Below are 24,343 nucleotides of genomic sequence, written 5' to 3' on the forward strand. Positions count from 1 at the left end.
TGGCTCACTAGTATTGTGTTTTGAACAGGAACAAAGAACTGATAACCATGCAATTTTCAGCTTCTGACCAATGCAGCAGCATCTCTGCAAAGAGTTGTCAGGTTACTTGACATGTGATTCATGGAATCTCAGAACTGTGGGGGTTGGAATGGACAACTGGGGATCATCAAGTCCAATCCTGCTAAAGCAGGTTCACGACAATAGTTTTGTTCTAGGTTCTATCATTTCACTCAAGAATCTTGGTTGTATTTCAAATAAATTTTTGCATTGCTATGGAATTTGTGGGAGAATTTTGTCTTAGAGACTGTAATTGATCCGTATTACTAGCAGCAGGAGGAGTAAGAACATATCTCTGACACGAGTGTGGTAACAAGTGACTTAAGGTTGTAAGTCAGGTAATTGAATGACTGTAATGGCAGCTACGGGGAGGAGAGGTTAGAGGGTTGGACTACTACATACTGGATCGGATTAACAGATGATTTAGTTGCCTGGAAGTAGAATAAAATGTCAGGTAACAGAAGCATCTAAGTAAAGTGTACTGAAAGAACAGACCTACAGAACAGTGAGGATTGGTAAGTGCAGAAATAGTTTTTCATTTCTAGCTTTTTCATTTATAGTTGGCCATAAAAACAGTTCCTTACAATGTAGTAACTTAAGCGGTATGAATGAAAATCATACATTGTGTAAAATGATTTTGGCGTAGTTTAAATGCAAATTAATTTGAGCATTTTTTAAACATGCTTAATCCAATTGTTTTAATTATTGTCTAGCACGTGAGAGAGGAGAAGCCAGAAGGCCTTGTCAACGAAGCATCTCGGTATGGATATCAAAACCACTTTTTTAATCATAGTCAGTGACTGCACTGTGCGGAAGATCATTCAAAATTGATTCTTTTTCTTTTCTAAGGTTTTCCCCTCCCTTGCTTTTAAACAAAGGTAGAAAACAAAAATTACTCTGTACTTCATTTGATCATTCTGCTTAGATATGAATTTTCTAATAAGTAGGTTGATCTGAAAATAATGCCTCCTCTTTATTTCCATGGAAACTACAACAGATAGAGTACAAATAACAGGTTGAAAGAAGCTCAACTTTCAGCTACAAAAACAGTTTTCAGTATAGTCTCCTCACCATTAGCTATACATTTTTGCTAGCAGTGAAAAAGCCTCAGGATGCTGTGCTTGTAAACATTTCAGTGGCCATGGCTTGTCTTTCATGTCACTGGCTGCTGCTACTTTTGTCTCCTGAAATGCACAAGCCACAAGTAACCTCAAGAAGCTAATACTGTAGTCATTCCATGATGTTTTAGTTGGCTGATGGTTTGGTTAATGTTTGCCTTCCTGTACTAACAATCTAGTAATTTTACAGTGCTATGAGAGACATACTGCTTCTGCCTTACAAAAAACTGCTTGTTCAAGGTGTTCCTTTTTTCTTTTTCCAAATGCATAGGCAGGTTGCATTAGCTGATCTTGTAATCGTCAATAAAACGGATTTGGTGTCAAGGGAAGAATTGAATAAAGTCAGAACAACTGTCAGGTATGAAATTTCTGGTATAACCGTGACATTGTACATGCTCAAATGTTATTAGAAATTAGATCTCATGATTGTTCCAACAGATCGTGTAGTGAAAAAGAGCAGTGAGAAAGCAGTGAAAAAGAGTCTGCCCCTTTCTGGAGATGTTTCCAGTGCATTTATGTGCTTCCACAGTCTTATCAGCTTGCCTAAGTAAGATTTGATGTTACCTGCTCAGAAGTGTAGAATTATAGAATAGAATCAAAGAATGCTCTTAAGTTGGAAGGAACCTTCAAGGACCATTGACTCCAACCTCTGGCTCTACTCAGGACCACCCAAAATTCCAATTCTATGTCTGAGAGCTTTCTCCAAATGTTCCTTGAACTCTGGCTGCTTGGGGCTGTTCCATGGCTACCGCCCTCTGGTGAAGAACCTTTTCCTAATACCCAACCTGACCCTCTTCTGGTGCAACTCCACACTGTTTCCTTGGCTAAATTAGGCCTAAAAAATGCTTTATAATAGACCTTTGTCTTAAGTGCTCACATTCTTATACTATTGGGCAGCTGTTGCCATTTGTCTGAGTTAACTACGGGGGGCAATGTCTGCTAGTACATACATGTTTATTAGCAAATAGAAAGGGGTATGGAAGATATCTGAATAATTGTCATGGATGTAAAAGAACCAATGGGCTGAATTAAACCAGTGTTCAAAGGTGTGTTCCATCTTTCTCAGTACCCTGACAGACAAAATGGAATATTGAGAAATACTTTGCAACGTTATTTGTGGTTCAGACTCTTGAGAATTCTTAACCTTGCAGTTTGTACTGGGAGAAGAAAAATGCTATGTTCAGTAGTAATATTTTATTGTCAGAAGTTGTGAATTTTGACCTTGGTTCGGATATAAAATGTCACAAAAGCAAACTTTTTCTTGATGCCTCTTGGACTGTAAAACATTTAGTAACAGTGTGAGAGATGTCGTTATGTTTCTTGTATTGCTCTACATTGTTAAATTGTTCAATCGATATATTACAGTTGCGTTTGCACCTCATTTTGCTTTTTTCTATTTGTTTTAGGTCAATAAATGGACTTGTCGAAATTTTGGAGACACAAAGGTCGAGGTATTAGATTAACCTGTATTCCAACAAGTACCAAATCCTGTCCCCCTGACATTATTTTTACCAAGCTTTCATTATGATCTGTTGGCTGTGCGCATGCATACCTACCTGTACTGTGTTTTAATGTGTGCTTGTGTTCAAAGAGGTACAGAACGATTGTTCCCATCAGAGAATTAGATAACACTTAGGCATCCAATACAAATCACATCTTTCAGAAAACAGATTCTTGTGGGTTTTTTTTTTGTTTGTTTGGTTGTTTTTTATTTTTAGTATTAATTTATTTTTTAAGTGTATTCACTAAAATTCTCTTTTTATGCTCCCATATCACTGTACAGCTGAAAGCTGCTTTACTCCATGGTAGATAGCACTGACTGCTGACATCTGAAAATAGGGCTAGCTTCTGGTGCTTTGAATTGGAATAAGAGATCAGGAAAAAAAAACAACAAACATGAACAATTATTTATATGTTTAAAAATGAGTAATCGAAGCTTCAGTACACATAATTCTTACATGCAGTGAAAATACAAACCTTTCTTTCTCTCCCTATCTGTGCAGAGTTGATCTTTCCAATGTGCTGGACCTGCATGCTTTTGACAGTCTATCTGGAATCAGGTATGGCAATAAGTTCACTTTTATTAAAAGTAATGCTCATTGCATAGATACACGCATGAAGTAGGTACATTTACATTTAGGCAGAGTCTGCATCTGAATTTCTGTTCCATGTTCTAGTTCAGACACTTGATTACAATTCTCAGTAAGAGTAAGAAGTAATAGAAAGAGGATGTTTTTCCACTTGAGATACATGCAGCAAAAGATTGTAGGGTTTGTAAAATGAAATGAGATCCAAAGCACAAATGATTGTTTGGCGTTTTCCCCCCGTTTCCCTTGTTGAGGCTTTAAGTTGTCCATTAGTACTACTACTAATCAATAAGATCTCAGTGTTTTTTTCTGGTTCTCTTAAAACTCAGAGGATTTAATTTTTTTCTTGCTTTACATTGTGATGACCTGGAGACCTTAGTTTTCACAGGAAACTCTGAGTTCCACAACAACCTAAGCCTTGGAAATGTTGTTCAGCGTGTTCCTGGATCTGTTATGTCCTCTGGTTCTTTTATGACTAAGAGGCTCAGCTTTAAATTAGGAAGCACTGCACAGTGTGCAGTGGGAATTAGCTTTGGGAATGAGTTAAGTAGAAAGTGGTGTATAGTATTTCACTTCATTTTATACTGCACATTTTACTCTTAGAAGCAATGGCTTTGTTCATTTTTTACTTCCTAACATAGTTTCAAAAAGTGATGCCCAACAAATCATCCCACAGATGTCAGAAGTTACTTTTTTGTTTTATAAAGATGTAAGAGTGTAAAATGTATATAGAAGTCCATGGCAACTTACTCTATGATGGTTAAAAGTTAGTAGGTCGTACTCCTAGCCTTGTTGTGAAAATGGGTCTCCTAAGTCTTTCTTGTAAGACACTGACAGCTGAGTTAGAACAAAGCGTTTCTAACCATAACAGACTCTCTTGGCCCAAGGACAGCTTTAATCCAACCAGAAATGACCATCCAATAGGTCACTCCTTGCTTTATCACTCATAGGTCAGAATTTTTTTCCTAATCTAGAAAGGAAATCCGTAATTGTTCTGTACATTACTATAGTCAAATTAGAGAATTGACAGTGGAATTCCAGCAGTTAAGCTATGGCAGACTTCCTATCACAGATCATTTGAAAGATCAAACAAACATAATTAAACATAACTATTCTGAGATTAAAGCTGAATTAACAGTTGAAAATTACTTTGATAACAGCACTTTAGTTTTGGTCTGCAGTACTGAAGAGTTTGTGTAGGTCTTGTTTGAGATAATGACACTGCATCCATCCAGTGCAAATGCAACATCTGCTTGTTTACAGCTTGCAGAAAAAATTCGAGAGTATGAAGACAACAGATGCACATCTCGACAAGGTAATTACAGCAAGCACTGCTTCAGTCTCGCTGTTAGAAGATAGTTCAGGATAACTGCAACCATGGCATACTAATCATCTTATTTTTTCAGAAGGTTTCAGGTAGAGAATCGTATGTTTAAGATCTCTGGAATATTACACTGAATGCCATGTACTTTGATAGAGATAGATAGTAAATGTATATACTGAGTTCTGCTTTCAAATATGGCTTAAGAGTTCTCTTGTTGGAAACTGTGTTCTTGTACATGGAGAGCATTACTACAACAGACAAGTAATACTATTCTTTTCAATATTTGCCTTTATTGAGCAATTGAGATTTGAGAATTGAGCCCTATACTTACAACTGGTATTTATCCCGTAGGTCGAAATGATGTCAGTGTTTGTAGATACTGGGGAGTTGCTGTTCACAACTTTGCATTAATTAAGGTGTTAGAGAGACACATTCTGTGAGTGCTTCCCTTTGTTTTTACACAGAAAATCAACAGATCAACCTGTAACAGTGAATTAGGTTTTCCTATAAATTTGATTTAAATCCTATAACCGGACGTGTGCTAGAAGGTTAGGAATGTGAAATGCTTTGTTTTTCCAGATATGTAACCCAGCTTTCATTTATGTCAGGGTAGAATCTTCTCTCTTGCTCTGTGCAATAAAACAATCCTTGCATATTACAGTTTAAATTGCATTTTTATCTTGGTGATTGTGTTTTATTTAGAGAGAAAATACAGTATTTTGTCTGTTTTGTGGTTTTGATTTTTAATAAATAATTGAAGGGGAAAGGGTCTGGTCTGTCACTCCTTTAAAGTATAAGCAGTTCTGTGCTAAATGCTGCTTTTAAGCGTCTATCTTGTCTGTCTTGTGTGTCTTTCCATTTACAGGACATAGTGACAGTAACACTTGAAGTCCTAGGAAGTATTAAGGAAGAAAACCTTAATCTCTTTATACAGGTAAATATGAATACATCGCAGTCAAGTGCGAAATCACTGTGTCCTTTTGTAGAAAATCATCTTACGCTGTTCTGTTTGTGAAAACATTTTTCCTCTTTGTAGAATCTTCTGTGGGAAAAGAATGTGAAAGATAGGACTGGATGTACCATGGATGTCATAAGACTGAAGGTTTGCCTGAAACTTCCAACCTCTTTGTTTTGTGCTTTCCCTCTTTTTAAATGGAAAGAAACTGCAGTGTATTGTCAGCCACATACAGGTCAAAGAGCAGACAAAAGAGAGAACATCAGTTTGTCATTGATCCATGTAGAGACACTTAAATAGCTGCTGGCCAATGAGACCACTCAAGGTATCTGACAGAGAAGCAAACCACAGTACTACTTGCTGTGTAGTGAAAGGGGAGACTTGCAGTCCCAAACATGAGTGGGACAGGATTAATGATCAGGACATAAGTGAAAGGAGGTGATGTTGTTTTCCCCTCCTTTGCTCTGAAAGGTCTCATCCATTTCACCTAGATGGCTCCTTAGTTAGGGATGTAGTTACAGGTTTCTGTCCATGATTACAGTTATTGGCATAATAAACAGAAGTTTAATTGAGTGTAACAATGCAGCACAATGCTAGTTATGGTCCACCTAAAATTTTTTGATTACATCAGACTGCAGTTTTAAAGATGTGATTTACACATAAGTGTATTCATCCCCGTGTACGATTCATTGCATAGTTCTGAGGTGAACGTTGGTGATGCTTGAGGATATACTTTCGTTTTCCTTAAACCACAAAGCTAAGTAAATGATAAAAAAGTCGATTGTATGATTAGACAAGGTCTAAGGAAAACAATCAAATGTGCTGTGATTTGTTTCCTGAGAACATATGTGTGTCACAGGCAGCAACGTAATTATTTCTACTTCACTGGAAGAAAGGTTTATTTCTTGACAAGTAGAACAACAGCAGCATAAAGCCAGCAGTGCTGATGCACTTCAAGCTGTCTGTTGTACTCATTAGCTGTACTGCTGATTAGAAGAATGCTTCTGTTGTACTGAGCTTTGGGATCAAGGTAATATTTACATGATATTTTAGACAGTTTTCAAGTGATGAAAACTCTTTTAGTGCAACGTTTGGCATGTGAGTTAATGGACTTAGTTTTGAAAGTATTCCATTGTTAATTCCATTGCTAGTCATTTCATCACACAGATATTTGTTCTTTCTCTGCTATTCAGAGATTCTGTTTCAAGACAGTGTAAGTGTTAAGCATGAGAACTCAGTGGGAACAGACTCAGCATTTTTGCCTATTTTACATCATCTTGGACAGGTGATGAGACTTTCATAGAGACATATATCATACATACAATCAAAGTGGCATGGTAGGAGATGACATTTAAATTTGCACAGATATTCCAGGTAACCGTCCAAATGAGAAGCTGAAGGCAGAGTATAGCAAAGTATAATTGAGAAGCTGAAGGCAGAGTATAGCAAAGTATAATTATTAATTGTAAGAATGGTTGTTACAAGAGATGACTCTGTTGCATTGTTATTTTGATCAACCTCTGCATAGTTGTCCGAGGTTTTTCCTTGCTTTGTAATATTGTCTTCTTTTTTTTTTTTTTCTCCATAAGTATTTTGTTTTTAAAGGTTTGTTTATATACTCTAACAGTTATTTTTCTGGTAAGGGACTCGTATCTATTCAAGGCAAATCTCATCAAGTGATAGTCCAAGGTGTCCATCAGCTGTATGATCTGGAAGAGACTGCAATAGAATGGAAAGAAGATGAAAAAAGAACCAATAGACTCGTTTTAATTGGTATGAGTAACTTTGTGCCTTTTTCTGTAACTTTAAGGAGCTTTTTCTTTCAGCAGCAGTCAAGTTAACCTGTCCAGTGAGAAGCAGCCACCCCGTACTAGTCAGAGTAACTGCAGTTATGATGTTCTGAGTAACCTCCAGTCCATGCTCTGTCCATGAAAACCCCCTGCACTTTCTTTAAGCAGCTGAGAGCAGCTGTGCTGTCCTTTGTAGTTGAATAAAATAAAATACCAGGTATTCAGTAATTATGTAAGCATACTGGGGATTATTTTAAAAACAAATAATTGCTAATACGTTCGTGGGAATGCTTTGAGTATTTGATCACATAATCAATAACTGTGAAGATGATGAAGTCATTAAAGCATACACAGTCAGGTTCGTTTCTGAAAATCTTATAATGCTGAGTTGCGTATTTCTTGAAATCTGTTTTTGTAAATAAAATTAGTGTGGTTTCCTGCAGCTTAGTTTTGATAAAGTACTATTTTAACTCATTGGTAGAGTAAGTATCTTCTCTGGTGAGAAACCTTACAGGCTTCTGCTTGCAGGAATGGATTTTTGTAATACGCTCTACAATACAGTTAGCTAATCTTTTTTCTCTTTGCAGGTAGGAACCTGAATAAAGAGATCATCAAAGAAGTATTCATAGGAACTGTGACAGAGAAGCATGAAAACAGTTGACACTGGACTATAAACAGGATGAAGTCTTGTGCTTAAATCTGCAAGTTTTTATGATAAGAAGGACTGAATGACACACCATGTTGTAGTAGTTCCTTTTTCTGCTTCCAGTCTACTGGACAGTTAAACTCCTGAGCCCTGCTAAGAATCCCAGCTCACCTACTGTTGAAAGGTTGGCTCTTATGGTCTAGATTAAACACAAAAAGATTCTAGCATCTTGAATTAGGCTTAATTTATGCCAGTGAATTCATTTGGCTTTGCAGAAGTACCAATAGGCAGAAACTTGTTTCTTTTGTATGGGAAAAGAGGCCATAAATTACAGTATGTGAGTGTCATGGCTTAATAATTTTGTAATTTTGCTATCGGTATTCCACATCATAACATCTTATAAAGCACAAATAATTTTACTGAATATACAACTTACAGAAGAAGACTACATCTCCCAGAGAACATCACGGTCAGAGATAAGTCACGGGACCTGGACACTGTATTATCTGACTCCCAGGCTGGACTGACGTTTTTTGAGTTCTGTCGTTCAGGGGAGTGTGTGGGAGCCTTCAGCCGTTTTGCCTAGAGTTTTACAGTAGGCCTCTCGGTTTTGGGACTCATTCTCTCTCCTATTTTGCTTGATTCGTTAGCTTAATTTCAATTATATTATATTGTGCCTCTTGAACACTGCCAGAGGTTGGTTTATGCCAGTAATGTAATCACAATAAAAAGTATTTAGTATTGGCTATTAAACTTCCTTGCATAGCTTTCCGCTTGTTCTTTGATTTTTAAATGCATGCAACCATCCCCGGTAACAAATCTGTTGTATAAATGAAAGCAAGATGTGTAGCCAGTCCCCACACAGCAGCTGTCCAGCCCGGCCTCTCTTCTCAGTTCTGCTGTTTGTTTTTTTTCCACATGATTTCATACGTTATGGAATGTCGCTCTGGCCATTTTAGGTCAGTGGTTCTGGATCTGTCCCGTTCTAGCTCTTTGTGTCAGCAGCAGCCCCTTGCTGGCAGGACAGTCCGAGGTGCTGCTCAGCAACAGGTGACATACTGCTGTGCTACAACATTGTTTTTCTCCTTAAGCCAAAACAGCATCGTACCAGACACTGGAAAGAAAATCAGCTCTGTCCAGCTGAAACCAGGACACCAGCAGAGACGAACTGATTCATCGTGTCATAAGTATTAGGTAGCTTGAAGAAGCTTCCACAAACCAGGAACTAATGCAAGGTGAAAAGAACGACTTCATGATAGTGTTACTGTTAAGAATCAAAGAATCACAGAATATCCTGCACAGGAAGGGACTGACACCCTGCTTTACACACGAGCACCCCAGAATGGAAACCCTGGGGCTGAGAGCATAGTCCAGATCCCCTACCCTCCCCTCTTTGCTTTTTTTTTCGGTACATTAAATGGGCATGGGGGGAGGGGACAGCACCGGAGGGGAGGTACCTTCCACCCTACCACAGCCCACCGATGAGATTGGGACTTAATTTTTTTCTCCTTGTTGAAACTCTCTCGTTGTTGTTTAGTGTCACTGGGTTCATTAAACTGCCGTTCGGTCTCAGATCGTTCTTTTTTTTATATTTTTCCTTCCTAGATCCAATCGCAATCTCCCTTCCTTTCCCCTCTCTCCGAGCACACGTAGCCGGGCCAGGCCTGGCCGCCGCACCGTGCAGTTAGAGAGGGGAGGTACTTTTGTTACTTCTCTGCCCGGGTTTGTTCCCGCTGTCACGGAGTGAGCTCTAAAGAGAACTCTGTGACATCTACAAAGAGCAGCCTCTGCAAAACCAAAGTGCTTGAGCAGCGCTGTGTGCTGGGTATGTGCTTGGCATCTGTCGACGTGACAAATTTGCATGTTTTCCCCGGCAGGAAGCAGAGATGCTGTTCCAGAGGCAAATCACAGTGATCTGATGACCTCTGCACCCTCCCCAACATCTCCTACATGAAATCACCTTTCCAAAGCACCGTTTCCTCCACTGCTCTTTACTTACTGTTTTTTTACAGGTCTCCTTAAACCCCAGAATAAACACAGTACCTCTGGATCTTATCTCCTGTCATGCTGAGTTTTCAGGAATTAGACCTGGGAGAAGTTGTACTGAGGGACGTGGTTTAGTGAGAACTGTTGGTGATGGGTGGATGGTTGGACTGGGCGATCCCATGGGTCTTTTCCAGTCCTGGTGATTCTGTGATTCCGTGATTCTGTGCTGGAGCAACAGGAGAAGCCAACGGGGAAAATCAAGGGAAATACCTAAAAGGAATTAAGGAGTTATCCTTTAATAAAGTGAGAAGACCAGCTACCCAGCTGAAGTGCTTCTACAGCAGTGCACACAGCTTGGGAAACAAACTGGAGGAGCTGGAAGCTACTGTGCTCCTGTAAAACCACAATATAGTTGCTGTCACCAAAACCTGGTGGGATGATTATCTTGACTGGAGTGAACAGTGAAGCAGGAAACAGATGCTCTGCTGGAATTCGGAATAAAGGGGGGGTAAATGGGGGATAGTTAAAGGTAGTTTACAGAAACAAGGAAGGGAAACTTAAAGGTAGTTTATAGAAATAAGGAAACTTAAAGGTAACAAGTAAAAGAAACAAGGGGCCTGGGAGAGCAGGGAGGATGCAGATAAGGAGTGAGACCTCACTGGACGACATCAGGCAAGGAGGAGAATAGATATTGTAAATACCAGAAGAGGAGTTGCATCCCCCTGATAAGAACAAGAGGGGGTCTGCATGCTAAAGAACTATTGAATATGTATCAGAATTCCAAGAACTATTGACTATGTATTAGAATTCCAAGAAATCATTGACTCTGTATTAGATGTACCTATATCTGTGTCACGATTTTACAATTCGGGGTGCAAGTTTGGTGGAGCTATCCCCCTTGCACCCGGCGCTGGAATAAACATACCTGCTTTATAACCCATCTCTGGATTATAGAGTTTTATTCTGCAAGTTAGGAGTGTGCCTATTGGTGGCTACAAGCTGTTCAGAAGGCACAGGTGAGGAAGGAAGGAGTGGGCATTGCTACCTACACAGGAAAGAACAGAATGTGAAGAGCTGTCCCTAAAGAAGTCATATGGGTGACAGTTAAGAGACCAAGGCAGGAAAGGGAGCCTTGTGAGCGGTGTCTACTATAGGCCACCTGATCAGTCAGAGCCTGTTGACAGGCTCAGGAAAGCCAAAACCCTGCTTGAATTGAACTTCACAAGGGATGCCACAAAGAACACGTAACTCTTCTACATGTACCTCAACCAGAAAAAGAAAATCCAGGAGGGCGTATCCCCCTTGTCAGTGACACACGCAGGCCTGTACAACAGACGAGGAGAAGGATGAGGAACTCAGCAACTTTTTTTGCCTTGGTCTTCTCTGATAACTGCTCACCACACAGCCCTCAAACTTTGGATTTGGTAGGAGGGGGTTTCGGAATCTACATCCTCACTGTAAGCAAAGATCAGGTTCATGAGCACCTGAGGAATCTGAACATCCACAAGTCTATGGGTCCCAAGGAGAAGCATCCCAGCCTCCTTGTCCTATAGCTTTCCAAATTGCATCTGCAGCCCGTTGTTATATTGTTGTTATATTCTGGCTACAGCAGTGCCAGCTGTAGCCAGAAATCCATTGGCTTTGAACGATGCCATCAGCCAGCAGACCCTTGCAGCATAATGCTTAACCTCTCTCTTAGTGAGGATATGCAGGAGGGGTCCGCTAATTGCCTGTTCTTCAGCAAATGTGCTCTACCCCATCCTGCCCTCGGCTGTGTTCACCACTCCAATGACCAGCGATTTCTTTATCCCAGGTCAGTCCAGCTGACCCGCTCCTGCTGAGGTCTCTCTCTGCGTCGCTGTGCTGGTCCTGATATCACATCGGAGTCACTGTTTACTGGGAAACCTGCAGGTAGGGGATATTTTGAGGGTGGGGATGACTTGCATCTGGGGGATTTGGGGCTGGGGGAGTCAGGAGCAGTTTTTCGAGACCACCCAAGAGCATGACTGAGCCATGTCCGTGTGTCCGCAGGCTGGCAGACAGTGCTTGCGGTGGAGGAAATGGTGGCAGCGAGCAGCAGCACTGAAGCCAGGTAGGTCCTGTGAGGGCCAGCCCATGCCCCAGACCTGTCCAGGAGCATCCATCTCCAGGCTGGGCTGAGCCTCTGTGAGCAGCTGAGCCCTGTTCATGGTTCACATATATCACCACCAATGTTCCTTTTAAACTTTAATAGTTTTATTTAGAAAGGATGTGCCTGGCTCAGAGCATCTCTGGAGCTCCTGTTGCCCTGTGGCTCAGTGACCTTCCCTGTTTTACAGGTGCCAAGAAACACTGCAAGCCATGGAGGCGCTGCAGTAAGGCTGACCAGGAGCTCCAGCAGCTGCTGCTGTCGGAGCTACCTGAGCTCAGGCCTGTGCTGGGCCCTGACTTCCTGCAGGCAGCCTGGAAGGATCTGGAGGAGCTGGTGGAGCGGAACAGCCTGTCATGTCATTGCTGCAGTGTTGGAAGTAACCGCGGGAGACGAGTCTCATACTATCATGGTCAACAGGTCTCGTTTATTACGTGTAACAGCATCTTATTTATACAGTCAGTAATAAGCTCTTGCATATTGCAAAAGTAAAGCTCAGGATTGGTGGGTTACATATTACTTCATCTGACCTTTGTGGTTAGCTTTATAGTTACTTTTTCTTCACAGCTATGTCTATACATTGCTACATATCTTGTTTTTCCCTTAGGCCGTAGTTGCCTCTAGATACATATTCTGTCTTTAGCTACATATCCTGTCTTTCACATCCTGATTTCCCCTCAGCTGCTGCCTCCAGTCACATACTTTCTCTTACAATTTAACTAATGGAATTTCATCATGTCCTTTCTCACGAAGCCATTCTGCATAAACACTCTCCACACTGCAGTTCAGCTGAGATCCAAAGCTGCACTGGAAAAGGCAACATGGATTCCTTGAAAGCAGCCAGCAGAGCACAGGCAAAGCTGATGCCAGTCTACCCCACTGGATGCCTGTGGTGCGCTGATACCTACAGAGCCCTCACGGTCCATATGGCCTGGAAAAGCCTGGAAGTGCGCATGGCCGCCCTGCCCAAATTGCTCTTGATCTCCCATCAGCTGGCACGGGAAAGACAATGCAGCCATGTCCTGCCCAAGCCCATCAAGCCAGGGCAGACCCAGGCCAAGGGCAAATGCACTGCAGGCAATGTTCTCAAGAAGAAACAGAAGAGTGACCGTGGTGTACCCAGCCCTGGAGATTTCCCCATACTGGTGCCATGCGCCCCCTATATTCTGCTGCCCTGGAATGTGGGTCAAGCCAGGAAGACCATCCAGCAGAAGGCTCAGATTCACAGCCAGGGCCAGGCTGAGGCACAGGAGCATCCCCAGAAGCAGTGCTGCCCCCAGGAGTTGGCAGAGATTGCTTTGCCTCCGAGCCACGCAGCAGACAAGGAGCAAGAGCATCCCACAGCTACCGTAGCGCTTCCTGGCTCAGACAACACATCAAAGATAAAGGATGCCAGCTGTCAGACAGACTGTGCAAGCTTTTGCATGACTGACATCAAATCCAGGAGCCAGTGCGTCAGCAAAGCGCATGCTGTCATCTCAAAGCTGCAGCTCGGTCATAAAACCTTTGGGAAGCTCTCCATGCACATGGCCAGAAAATGCCTGGAGATAAAGCTTCACTACTTACCTGAGTTAGTGCGGAAGTCCATGTGGCGGCAGCGTTGGATGTCCCTCACCCGCCCAGCTGGCACCATGGCATCAAAATCCCAGCTGGTTCACAGATACTTCCCCAGCCATCTGGCTCGGTTCCTGAATAAGACACGCGAGAACCTGGAGCTGCACATCCGCTCCCTGAAGTTGAAGCGCTGTGAGAACCTCCTTATCTCAGGCAGTCCATCGAAGCCTGCAGTGTCCCAGGAGGAAGAATCTACCAGCTCGTATGTGACTGCAACATCCATGGCATCTTGGGCTGAGGTAGGCCTCAAAAAACAAAAGCAGCGGACCCTGTCGAAGAAGTCCCTGAGCAGAGGCAAAAGCAACTGGAACGCCGAAGTGAAGGGCACTGGCTTTCCAACTACCAGAGTAACGTTCTGGGGAGTGGAAGAGAAAACCACCACCTACCCCAATAAGCCTACCTAAATAAATATTTCTTTATCTATAAATAAATTTTTCTATATACCTAAATAAGTAAGTGCCTAAGAGCTTTCTCTATGAGGGCCTTCCTGGGGACTGAATGGAGAGATGGGCTCAGGAGGGAAGCTGTGTGTTCCACAGGAGGACATGCAGATGAGGACAAGCCCCGGCAAGGTGGCTGGAGCTTCTCCTCCCCTGTGGCCGTGCCCTGGGTGCAGCTTGGGGCTCTGTGACCCATCTGGAGGCACAGCACCAAGTCCTGACACTGCAAGGGGACTGCAGGCTCCCACAGCACCAGGAACAGCCTGTCAGCTCCTTCTGCAGGCTGGCACATTGAGGTGCTGCAAGGCAAGTCCTTTGGTCACCTTGGCCTGTGATCCAGGAGTCATCCCAGCCTGGTCTGTGGGGATAGGGATGGGGAAAGCAGCATGAAGCAGGGATGACCAAGGCTGCAGAATAGCGTCCGTTGCCCTCCCAGCACAGGCAGCCACCAAAGAGCTCCCTTGCACTGGCCACACCGTGCATATGGAAAGAATAGGGTTCTTGCACTGCTGATGCAGCTTCTGGTCAATCCAACTTATCTGACCGTAGCTTCTGTTCTCTTAGGCAGCCTGGAAGGCCAAGCATATCCTGGGCTGAATTAGAAAAGGGGTGGCCAGCAGGGGAAGGGAAGTGATTGTCTCCCTCCTGTGAGGCCCCATCTGCATCATTGCATCAATAGACAAGGGAAGAGTCACCAATGCCTATCTGTCTTGACTTCTGTAAGGACATGGAGCTTTTGGAAAGGGTCCAGAGGAGGGCCACGAAGATGATCAGGGGGCTGGAGCACCTCCCCTATGAGGACAGGCTGAGGGAGTTGGGTTTGTTCAGCCTGGAGAAGAGAAGGCTGTGGGGTGACCTCATTGCAGCCTTTCAATACCTGAAGGGAACTTTCTCCCAGGAGGGGAGTAAACTCTTCGAAAGGGCTGACAATAGCAGTACATGGGGAAATGGTTTTAAGTTAAATGAGGGAAGATTTAGGTTGGATGTTAGGGGGAAGTTCTTCACTAGGAGAGTGGTTAGGCCCTGGAACAGGCTGCCCAGGGAAGTTGTGGATGCCCCGTCCTTGGAGGTGTTCAAGACCAGGTTGAATGGGGCCCTGGGCAACCTGATCTAGTAAATGTGTATGTTTGGTGGCCCTGCTAGGCAGCGGTGTTGGAACTACATGATCCTTGAGGTTCCTTCCAACCCAGGTCATTCTGTGATTCTGTGATTCTGTAAGGCATTTGGCACAGTAATTCACAACATCCTTCTCTCCACATTGGGAAGATATAAATTTGATTGGTGAACTTTTCTATGAATGAAGAATTGGATGTAGGATTGGGTCCAGAGAGAGCTGGTCAGTGTCTCAATGTCTGGATGGAGTTTGGTGATGATTGGTGTCCGCTCTACAAAACTGACAGAACAACACCGTTTTTATCAGGACACACTGTGTAAGATTTACTTTTTCTTTTATTATTTATTTTTTAATTTTTTTCCTTTGCCAAAGAAAAGTGGGAGTGTCATCAGCTTTTCCATAGCACAGGATCAGCTTAAGTCAAGGTAATCCTGATACGCTTCAGAGTCAGACACTGTCACAGCAGCTAAAGTCATCATGAGTCCCAAAGTGAGATACACCAAAATAAAGAGAAACCTGGACACCTGAGAAATCCAAAAGATGGCTGATCCTTTTATTTGACTTTTTCCTTTTTTCCCCTCTCTTCATTTACTATTCCTCTGCCTTTTTCTATTTCTTTTTTTTTTCTATTTCTTCTCTTTCTCTTCTCTACTTCTTTTCCTCTTTTCTCTTCTTTTCTCTTCTTTTCTTTTCTCTTTTCTTTTCTCTTTTCTTTTCTTTTCTTTTCTTTTCTTTTCTTTTCTTTTCTTTTCTTTTCTTTCTTTTCTTTTCTTTTCTTTTCTTTTCTTTTCTTTTCTTTTCTTTTCTTTTCTTTTCTTTTCTTTTCTTTTCTTTTCTTTTCTTTTCTTTTCTTTTCTCTTTCCTTTCCTTTTCTTTATTTTCCTTTTCTTTTCTTTTCTTTTCTTTTCTTTTCTTTTCTTTTCTTTTCTTTTCTTTTCTTTTCTTTTCTTTTCTTTTCTTTTCTTTTCTTTTCTTTTCTTTTCTTTCCTTTCCTCTTTCCTTTCCTTTTCTTTATTTTCCTTTTCTTTTCTTTATTTTCCTTTTCCCTTCTCTTCTCTTCTCTTCTCTTCTCTTCTCTTCTCTTCTCTTCTCTTCTCTTCTCTTCTCTTCTCTTCTCTTCTCTTCTCTTCTCTTCTTTCTAATTTTCTCTACTTTTCTTCTCTTTTCCTCTTTTCTTTTCTTTTCTTTTCTCTTTTCTTTTCTTTTCTTTTCTTTTCTTTTCTTTTCTTTTCTTTTCTTTTCTTTTCTTTTCTTTTCTTTTCTTTTCTTTTCTTTTCTTTTCTTTTCTTTTCTTTCCTTTATCCTCTATATCCTCCCCTCCTTTCCCCTCCTTTCCCCTCCTTTCCCCTCCTTTCCCCTCCTTTCCCCTCCTTTCCCCTCCCCTCCCATCCCCTGCCCTCCTCACCCCTCCCTTTTTTTCCTTCTTTTTCTTTTTCTTCCCCCTTTTCATCTTTTTCTAATTCTTCTCCAATTCTTCTTCCCTATCTTCATTTTTTTTCTTGTCCTGCTTTTCTATTTATTTTCATTTTCGTTCCATCTTTCTTAAAACTTTTCACATTCTTTATTATTTCTTGCTTTTCATCTTTCTTTTCTTTTTTTTTTCTTTTCCTCTTTTTTTTCCTCTCCCATTTCCCCCCTATTTTCTTTTGCTTTTGGTTCTTCTTACCCTATTTGTTTTTCTTTTCCTTCCCCGTTCTCTGTTCTGCTTTCTCTTTTTCTTCCCTATTTAATTTTCATTTTCTCTTTCCTTCCCTCTTTTTTCTTGCTTTTCTTTTTTTCTTCCCCTTTATATTTCCCTTTCCCTTTCTTTCCCTTTCTCTTTTTCTTTTTTTTCGTTTCTTTTTTCTTCTTTTCTCTTTTTTCTCTTTTCTCTTTAATCTTCTTCTCTCTTCTTCTCTCTTCTTCTCTCTTCTTCTCTCTTCTTCTCCTTTCCTTTCCTTTCCTTTCCTTTCCTTTCCTTTCCTTCCTTTCCTTTCCTTTCCCTTTCCTTTCCTTTCCTTTCCTTTCCTTTCCTTTCCTTTCCTTTCCTTTCCTTCCCCTTCCCCTTCCCCTTCCCCTTCCCCTTCCCCTTCCCCTTCCCCTTCCCCTTCCCCTTCCCTTCCCTTTCCCTTTCCCTTTCCCTTTCCCTTTCCCTTTCCCTTTCCCTTTCCCTTTCCTTTCCTTTCCTTTCCTTTCCTTTCCTTTCCTTTCCTTTCCTTTCCTTTCCTTTTTTTTTTTAATCCTCTATCCCCTCTCCTCCTCTCCCACCCCCTCCCCTCCCCTTCCCTCACCTCCTGTCCTCTCCCTTCCCATCCTTACTCCTCCCCTCCCCTCTTTTTCTTTTTCTTCCCCCTTTTCATATTTTTCTAATTCTTCTCCAATTCTTCTTCTCTATCTTCATTTTTTCTTCTTCTGTCTTGCTTTTTTCTCTATTTTCATTTTCGTTGCAACTTTCTTAAAACTTTTCACATTCTTCATTATTTCTTGCTTTTCATCTTTTTTTTCTTTTTTTTCTATTCCTCTTCCTTTTCCTCTCCCATTTCCCCCCCTATTTTCTTTTGCTTTTGGTTCTTCTTACCCTATTTGTTTTTCTTTTCCTTCCCCAGTTTCTGTTCTCCTTTCTCATTTTCTTCCCTATTTAATTTTCATTTTCTCTTCCTTCCCTCTTTATACTTTTTTTTTTTTTAATTTCCTATTTATGTTTTTCTTTATATTTTTCCTTTTTTTAAATTTTTCTTTCTTTTCTTCTTCTTCTTCTCCCCTTCTTTCCTTTTGGCTTTTTTTTTTTTTTTTCCTTTTTCCCCTCTCTGTTTCTTTTTTCTCCCCCATTTTCTTTCTCTTCTCCTTTTTCTATTCTTTTTCTTCCCTATTATCATTCTTCTTCTATTTTCTTCCCTGTTTTCTTCCCTCTTTTTTCTCCCTTTATCTTTACTTTCCCCTTTTGTTTTTTGGTTTTTTGCCCTATTTCTTTTTCTTTACCCTTTTCTTCCCTTTCTTCATTTAATTTTTCTTCTTTCTTGCTTTCTTTTTAATTTTCATTTTCTTTCCATTTTTCCTCCCCTTATTCTTTTTTATTTCTTGCTTTTCTTCTCTCTTTTCTTTTTTCCTCCTTTTTTTTGTTCTTTTTCTTCCTACTTTTAAAAGCTTCATATCTTTTTTCTTATTTTCTTCCCCCCCTTTTTTTGTTCCCATATATTCTTTACTTCTTTTCCTCTTCCTTTTCCATTTCCCCCCCTATTTTCTATTGCTATTGGTTCTTCTTACCCTGTTTTTCTTTTGCTTCTCTCACTTCTGTTCTCTTTTTCGTTTTTCTTCCCTATTTCATTTTCATTTTCTCTTCCCCCTTTGCTTCCCTCCTTTTTCTCGCCCTTCTTTTTTTCTTCCCCTTTATGTTTCCCTTCTTCTTTTCTATTTCCTTTTCTTTTTCTTTCTTTTCTTTTCTTTTTCTTTTCTTTTCTTTTCTTTCTTTTCTTTTCTTTTCTTTTCTTTTCTTTTCTTTTCTTTTCTTTTCTTTCTTTCTTTTCTTTTCTTTTCTTTTCTTTTCTTTTCTTTTCTTTATACCTTCTTTTCTATTTCCTTTTTCTTTTCTTTTCATCTTTTTTATTCTTTTTCTTCCCTATTATCATTCTTGTCTATTTTCTTCCCTGTTTTCTTCCCTCTTTTTCTTCCACTTTTATCTTTACTCTCCACTTTCTGTTTCCGTTTTTTTTTCCTATTTATTTTTTTTAACTTTTTGTTCCCTATCTTCCTTTTTTTAATTTTAATTTTCTTTCCATTTTTCCTCCCCATTTCTCCTTCTTTTTTATTTCTTCCTTTTCTTCTCTATTTTCTTCCCCCCCCCCCTTTTAAACTTTTTTTCCTAGTCTTAAAAACTTGATAATTTATTTCATAGTTTCTTCCCTTCCCCCCCCCCCCCCTTTTTTTTTGTTCCCATTTATTTTACTTCTTTTCCTCTTCATTTTACATTCCCCCCCCCCCCCCCCTTCCATTTTTTTTTTTTGGCTTTTGGTTCTTTTACACTATTTGCTTTTCTTTTGCTTCTCCCATTACTGTTCTTTTTACCTTTTCTACAATATTTAATGTTCTTATTCCATTTTCTTCCCCCTTTCCTTCCCACTATTTATTGCTCTCATTTTTTTCTATCCCTTTATGTTTCCCTTTTTCCCTATTTATTTACTTTACCCCTTTATTCCCTATCTTAATTTTTTCTTCTCTCTTGCTTTCTTTTTAATTTTCATTTTCTTACCATTTTTCTTCCCCTTATCTCATTCTTTTTTATTGATTTCCTTTCCTTTCCTTTCCTTTCCTTTCCTTTCCTTTCCTTTCCTTTCCTTTCCTTTCCTTTCCTTTCCTTTCCTTTCCTTTCCTTTCCTTTCCTTTCCTTTCCTTTCCTTTCCTTTCCTTTCCTTTCCTTTCCTTTCCTTTCCTTTCCTTTCCTTTCCTTTCCTTTCCTTTCCTTTCCTTTCTTTTCCTACTTTCCTTTGCTTTCCTTTCTTTTATAAATTCCCTTCTTATATAATTCCCTTCCTTTGCATTATACCTACATTCCCTTTATGTTCCTTAGCAGTTTCCTTTAGACCTTCCTTTCCATTCCTTTTTTTAAAAATTATCCTCCCCTTTCCTTTTTTATATACTTTCCTATCCTTACAATTCTACATACATTGACTTTCCTTTATACATTGCTTTCCTCTCCATTATATCTACCTTTCCTTTCTTTTCTATTCCCTTCCTTTCCCTTCCTTTATACATACCTTTGCTTCCTTTCTTTTATACTTTCCCTTCCTTTGTACTTTCCATTCCTTTATACTTCCATTTCCATTCCTATTTTTAAACTTACCCATTCCTTTCATTTATACTTTCTTATCCTTTCCAATATATTTACCTTCGCTTTCCTTTCTTTTATACTTTCCCTTCCTTCATACTTTCCTTTTCTTTATACTTTCCTTTTCCTTTATACTTTCCTTTTCTGTATACTTTCCTTTCCCTTATACTTTAATTTCAATTCCTATTTTTAAAATTACCCATTCCTTTCATTTATACTTTCTTATCCTTTCCAATATACTTACCTTCGCTTTCCTTTCTTTTATACTTTCCCTTGCTTTATACTTTCCTTTTCTTTATACTTTCCTTTATACTTTCTTTTCTGTATACTTTCCTTTCCTTTACACTTTCATTTCAATTCCTATTTTTAAACTTAGCCTTTCCTTTCATTTATACTTTCCTTTCCTTTCATACTTACCTTTGCTTTCCTTTCTTTTATAAATTCCCTTCTTTTATAATTCCCTTCCCTTTGCATTATACCTACCTTCCCTTTCTGTTCTGTAACATTTTCCTTTAGACCTACCTTTCCATTCCGTTTTTTTTTTTTAAATTAACCTTTCCTTTACTATTTTATATACTTCCCTATCCTTACAATTCTACATACATTGACTTTCCTTTATACATTGCTTTCCTTTCCATTATATCTACCTTTCCTTTCTTTTCTATTTTCTTCCTTTCTCTTCCTTTATACTTACCTTTGCTTCTTTTCTTTTATACTTTCCCTTCCTTTATACTTTCCATTCCCTTATACTTTCCTTTCCATTCCTATTTTTAAACTTACCCATTCCTTTCATTTATACTTTCTTATCCTTTCCAATATACTTACCTTTGCTTTCCTTTCTTTTATACTTTCCCTTGCTTTATACTTTCCTTTTCTTTATACTTTCCTTTCCTTTATACTTTCCTTTTCTGTATACTTTCCTTTCCTTTACACTTTCATTTCAATTCCTATTTTTAAGCTTACACTTTTATTTATACTTTCCTTTCCTTTAATACTTACCTTTGCTTTCCTTTCATTTATAAATTCCCTTCTTTTATAATTCTCTTCCCTTTGCATTATACCTACCTTCCCTTTCTGTTCTGTAACATTTTCCTTTAGACCTACATTTCCATTCCTTTTTATTTTAAATTAACCTTTCCTTTCCTTTTTTATATACTTCCCTATCCTTACAATTCTACATACATTGACTTTCCTTTATACATTGCTTTCCTTTCCATTATATCTACCTTTCCTTTCTTTTCTATTCCCTTCCTTTCTCTTCCTTTATACTTAACTTTGCTTCCTTTCTTTTATACTTTCCCTTCCTTTATACTTTCCATTCCTTTACACTTTCCTTTCCATTCCTATTGTTAAACTTACGCATTCCTTTCATTTATACATTCTTATCCTTTCCAATATACTTACCTTTGCTTTCCTTTCTTTTATACTTTCCCTTCCTATATACTTTACTTTTCTTTATAATTTCCTTTCATTTATACTTTCCTTTTCTGTATACTTTCCTTTCCTTTACAATTTCATTTCAATTCCTATTTTTAAACTTAGCCTTTCCTTTCATTTATACTTTCCCTTTCATACTTACCTTTGCTTTCCTTTCTTGTATAAATTCCATTCTTTTATTATTCTCTTCCCTTTGCATTATACATACATTCCCTTTCGGTTCTGTAACATTTTCCTTTAGACCTCCCTTTCCATTCCTTTTTTTTTTTTTTTTAAATTAACCTTTCCTTTCCTTTCTTATATACTTCCCTATCCTTACAATTCTACATACATTGACTTTCCTTTATACATTGCTTTCCTTTCCATTATATCTACCTTTCCTTTATTTCTATTCCCTTCCTTTCCCTTCCTTTATACTTACCTTTGCTTCCTTTCTTTTATACTTTCCCTTCCTTTATACTTTCCATTACTTTATACTTTCCTTTCCATTCCTATTTTTAAACTTACCCATTCCTTTCATTTATACTTTCTTATCCTTTCCAATATACTTACCTCTGCTTTCCTTTCTTTTATACTTTCCCTTCCTATATACTTTCCTTTTCTTTATACTTTCCTTTCCTTTATACTTTCCTTTTCTATATACTTTCCTTTCCTTTACACTTTCATTTCAATTCCTATTTTTAAACTTAGCCTTTCCTTTAATTTATCCTTTCCTTTCCTTTCATACTTACATTTGCTTTCCTTTCTTTTATAAATTCCCTTCTTTTATAATTCCCTTCCCTTTGCATTATACCTACATTCCCTTTCTGTTCTGTAACATTTTCTATTAGACCTTCCTTTCCATTCCTTTTTTTTTTTTAAATTATCCTTTCCTTTCCTTTTTTATATACTTCCCTATCCTTACAATTCTACCTACATTGACTTTCCTTTATACATTGCTTTCCTTTCCATTTTATCTACCTTTCATTTCTTTTCTATTCCCCTCCTTTCCCTTCCTTTATACTTACCTTTGCTTCCTTTATTTTATACTTTCCCTTCCTTTATACTTTCAATTCCATTATACTTTCCATTCATATTTTTAAACTAACACATTCCTTTCATTTATACTTTCTTATCTTTTCCAATATATTTACCTTTGCTTTCCTTTCTTTTGTACTTTCCCTTCCTAAGTACTTTCCTTTTCTGTATACTTTCCTTTCCTTTACACTTTCATTTCAATTCCTATTTTTGAAATTAACCTTTCCTTTCATTTATACTTTCCTTTTCTTTCATTTCATACTAAATTTTCTTTCCTTTCTTTTATAAGTTCCCTTCTTTTATAATTCCCTTCCCTTTGCATTATACCTACATTCCCTTTCTGTTCTGTAACATTTTCCTTTAAACCTTCCTTTCCATTCCTTTTTTTTTTTTTTTAAATTATCCTTTCCTTTCCTTTCTTTTATACTTCCGTATGCTTACAATTCTACATACATTGACTTTCCTTTATACATTGCTTTCCTTTCCATTGTATCTACTTTTCCTTTCTTTTCTATTCCCTTCCTTTCCCTTCCTTTATACTTACCTTTGCTTCCTTTCTTTCGTACTTTCCCTTCCTTTATACTTTTCATTCCTTTATACTTTCCTTTCCATTCCTATTTTTAAACTTACCCATTCCTTTCATTTATACTTTCTTATCCTTTCCAATATACTTACATTTGCTTTCCTTTCTTTTATACTTTCCCTTCCTATATAATTTCTTTTTCTGTATATTTTCCTTTCCTTTACAATTTCATTTCAATTCCTATTTTTAATCTTAGCCTTTCCTTTCATTTATAATTTCCTTTCCTTTCCTTTCCTGTCATACTTACATTTGCTTTACTTTCTTTTATAAATTCCCTTCTTTTATAATTCCCTTCCCTTTGCACTATACCTACATTCCCTTTCTGTTCTGTAACATTTTCCTTTAGACCTTCCTTTCCATTCCTTTTTTTTTTTTTAAATTAACCTTGCCTTTCCTTTTTTATATACTTCCCTATCCTTACAATTCTACATACATTGACTTTCCCTTATACATTGCTTTCCTTTCCATTATATCTACCTTTCCTTTCTTTTCTATTCCCTTCCTTTCCCTTCCTTTATACTTACCTTTGCTTCCTTTCTTTTATACTTTCCCTTCCTTTATACTTTCCATTCCTTTATACTTTCCTTTCCATTCCTATTTTTAAACTTACCCATTCCTTTCAGTTATACTTTCTTATCCTTTCCAATATACTTACCTTTGCTTTCCTTTCTTTTATACTTTCCCTTCCTTTATACTTTCCTTTTCTGTCTTTTCCTTTTCTTTACACTTTCATTTCAATTCCTGTTTTAAACTTAGCCTTTCCTTTCATTTATACTTTCCTTTCATATTTACCTTTGCTTTCCTTTCTTTTATAAATTCCCTTCTTTTATAATTCCCTTCCCTTTGCATTATACCTACATTCCCTTTCTGTTCTGTAGCATTTTCCTTTAGACCTTCCTTTCCATTTTTTTTTTTTTTTTAAATTAACCTTTCCTTTCCTTTTTTATATACTTCCCTATCCTTACAATTCTACATACATTGACTTTCCTTTATACATTGCTTTCCTTTCCATTATATCTACCTTTCCTTTCTTTTCTATTCCCTTCCTTTCCCTTCCTTTATACTTACCTTTCCTTCCTTTCTTTTATACTTTCCATTCATTTATACTTTCCATTCCCTTATACTTTCCTTTACATTCCTATTTTTAGACTTACCCATTCCTTTCATTTATACTTTCTTCTCCTTTTCAATATACTTAACCTTTGCTTTCCTTTCTTTTATACTTTCCCTTCCTATATACTTTCCT

The 24,343-nt window shown here is 38.5% G+C and overlaps 2 protein-coding genes and 3 long non-coding RNA genes across 8 annotated transcripts in view; 3 read left to right on the forward strand and 2 right to left on the reverse strand.

Moving 5' to 3' along the window:
- Positions 1–47: 47 nt before the first annotated feature.
- Positions 48–8,725, forward strand: LOC146754001 (putative COBW domain-containing protein 7). The gene is made up of 10 exons (XM_085530078.1): positions 48–101; positions 771–817; positions 1,447–1,533; positions 2,582–2,626; positions 3,179–3,235; positions 4,526–4,577; positions 5,452–5,520; positions 5,623–5,688; positions 7,185–7,314; positions 7,919–8,725. The coding sequence occupies exons 1-10, from the start codon at positions 48–50 to the stop codon at positions 7,990–7,992; spliced, it is 681 nt and encodes a 226-aa protein (XP_085386204.1). The 3' UTR covers positions 7,993–8,725.
- A 423-nt stretch (positions 8,726–9,148) lies between these two features.
- Positions 9,149–14,157, forward strand: LOC146754002 (uncharacterized). The gene has a single exon (XM_085530761.1). It carries the CDS (start codon positions 12,814–12,816, stop codon positions 14,107–14,109), a length of 1,296 nt encoding a protein of 431 aa, XP_085386887.1. The 5' UTR covers positions 9,149–12,813; the 3' UTR covers positions 14,110–14,157.
- A 1,332-nt stretch (positions 14,158–15,489) lies between these two features.
- Positions 15,490–24,343, forward strand: part of LOC146754003 (uncharacterized) — a 36,675-nt gene continuing 27,821 nt past the window's right edge. For both annotated transcript variants that reach the window (XR_014940131.1, XR_014940132.1), the window contains exon 1: positions 15,490–15,575. This is a non-coding gene — a long non-coding RNA (uncharacterized LOC146754003). The remainder of the gene's footprint in view (positions 15,576–24,343) is intronic.
- Positions 20,479–23,328, reverse strand: LOC146754004 (uncharacterized). 3 transcript variants are annotated; one of them, XR_014940130.1, is made up of 2 exons: positions 21,194–23,328; positions 20,479–20,668 (listed from the first exon to the last, which is right to left on the reverse strand). It is a non-coding gene; the product is annotated as an uncharacterized LOC146754004 (long non-coding RNA). The 3 variants fall into 3 exon arrangements; XR_014940129.1 differs by having other exon boundaries at positions 20,479–20,685; XR_014940128.1 differs by having other exon boundaries at positions 20,479–20,707.
- LOC146754005 (uncharacterized) lies at positions 23,417–24,291 on the reverse strand. Its single transcript, XR_014940133.1, has 2 exons — positions 23,890–24,291; positions 23,417–23,752 (listed from the first exon to the last, which is right to left on the reverse strand). It is a non-coding gene; the product is annotated as an uncharacterized LOC146754005 (long non-coding RNA).

The sequence above is a fragment of the Coturnix japonica genome, chromosome Z (genome assembly GCF_054131305.1).
Source record: "Coturnix japonica strain WE chromosome Z, WE-NBRP24, whole genome shotgun sequence".
Lineage (NCBI taxonomy): Eukaryota > Metazoa > Chordata > Aves > Galliformes > Phasianidae > Coturnix > Coturnix japonica.

Coding starts and splice junctions, on each gene's coding strand:
- LOC146754001 (XM_085530078.1), top strand. CDS start 48: ATGCAATTTTCAGCTTCTGACCAATGCAGCAGCATCTCTGCAAAGAGT. Junction 1,534..2,581: donor AAAGTCAGAACAACTGTCAG/GTATGAAATTTC, acceptor TATTTGTTTTAG/GTCAATAAATGGACTTGTCG. Junction 7,315..7,918: donor CAATAGACTCGTTTTAATTG/GTATGAGTAACT, acceptor TTCTCTTTGCAG/GTAGGAACCTGAATAAAGAG.
- LOC146754002 (XM_085530761.1), top strand. CDS start 12,814: ATGGAATTTCATCATGTCCTTTCTCACGAAGCCATTCTGCATAAACAC.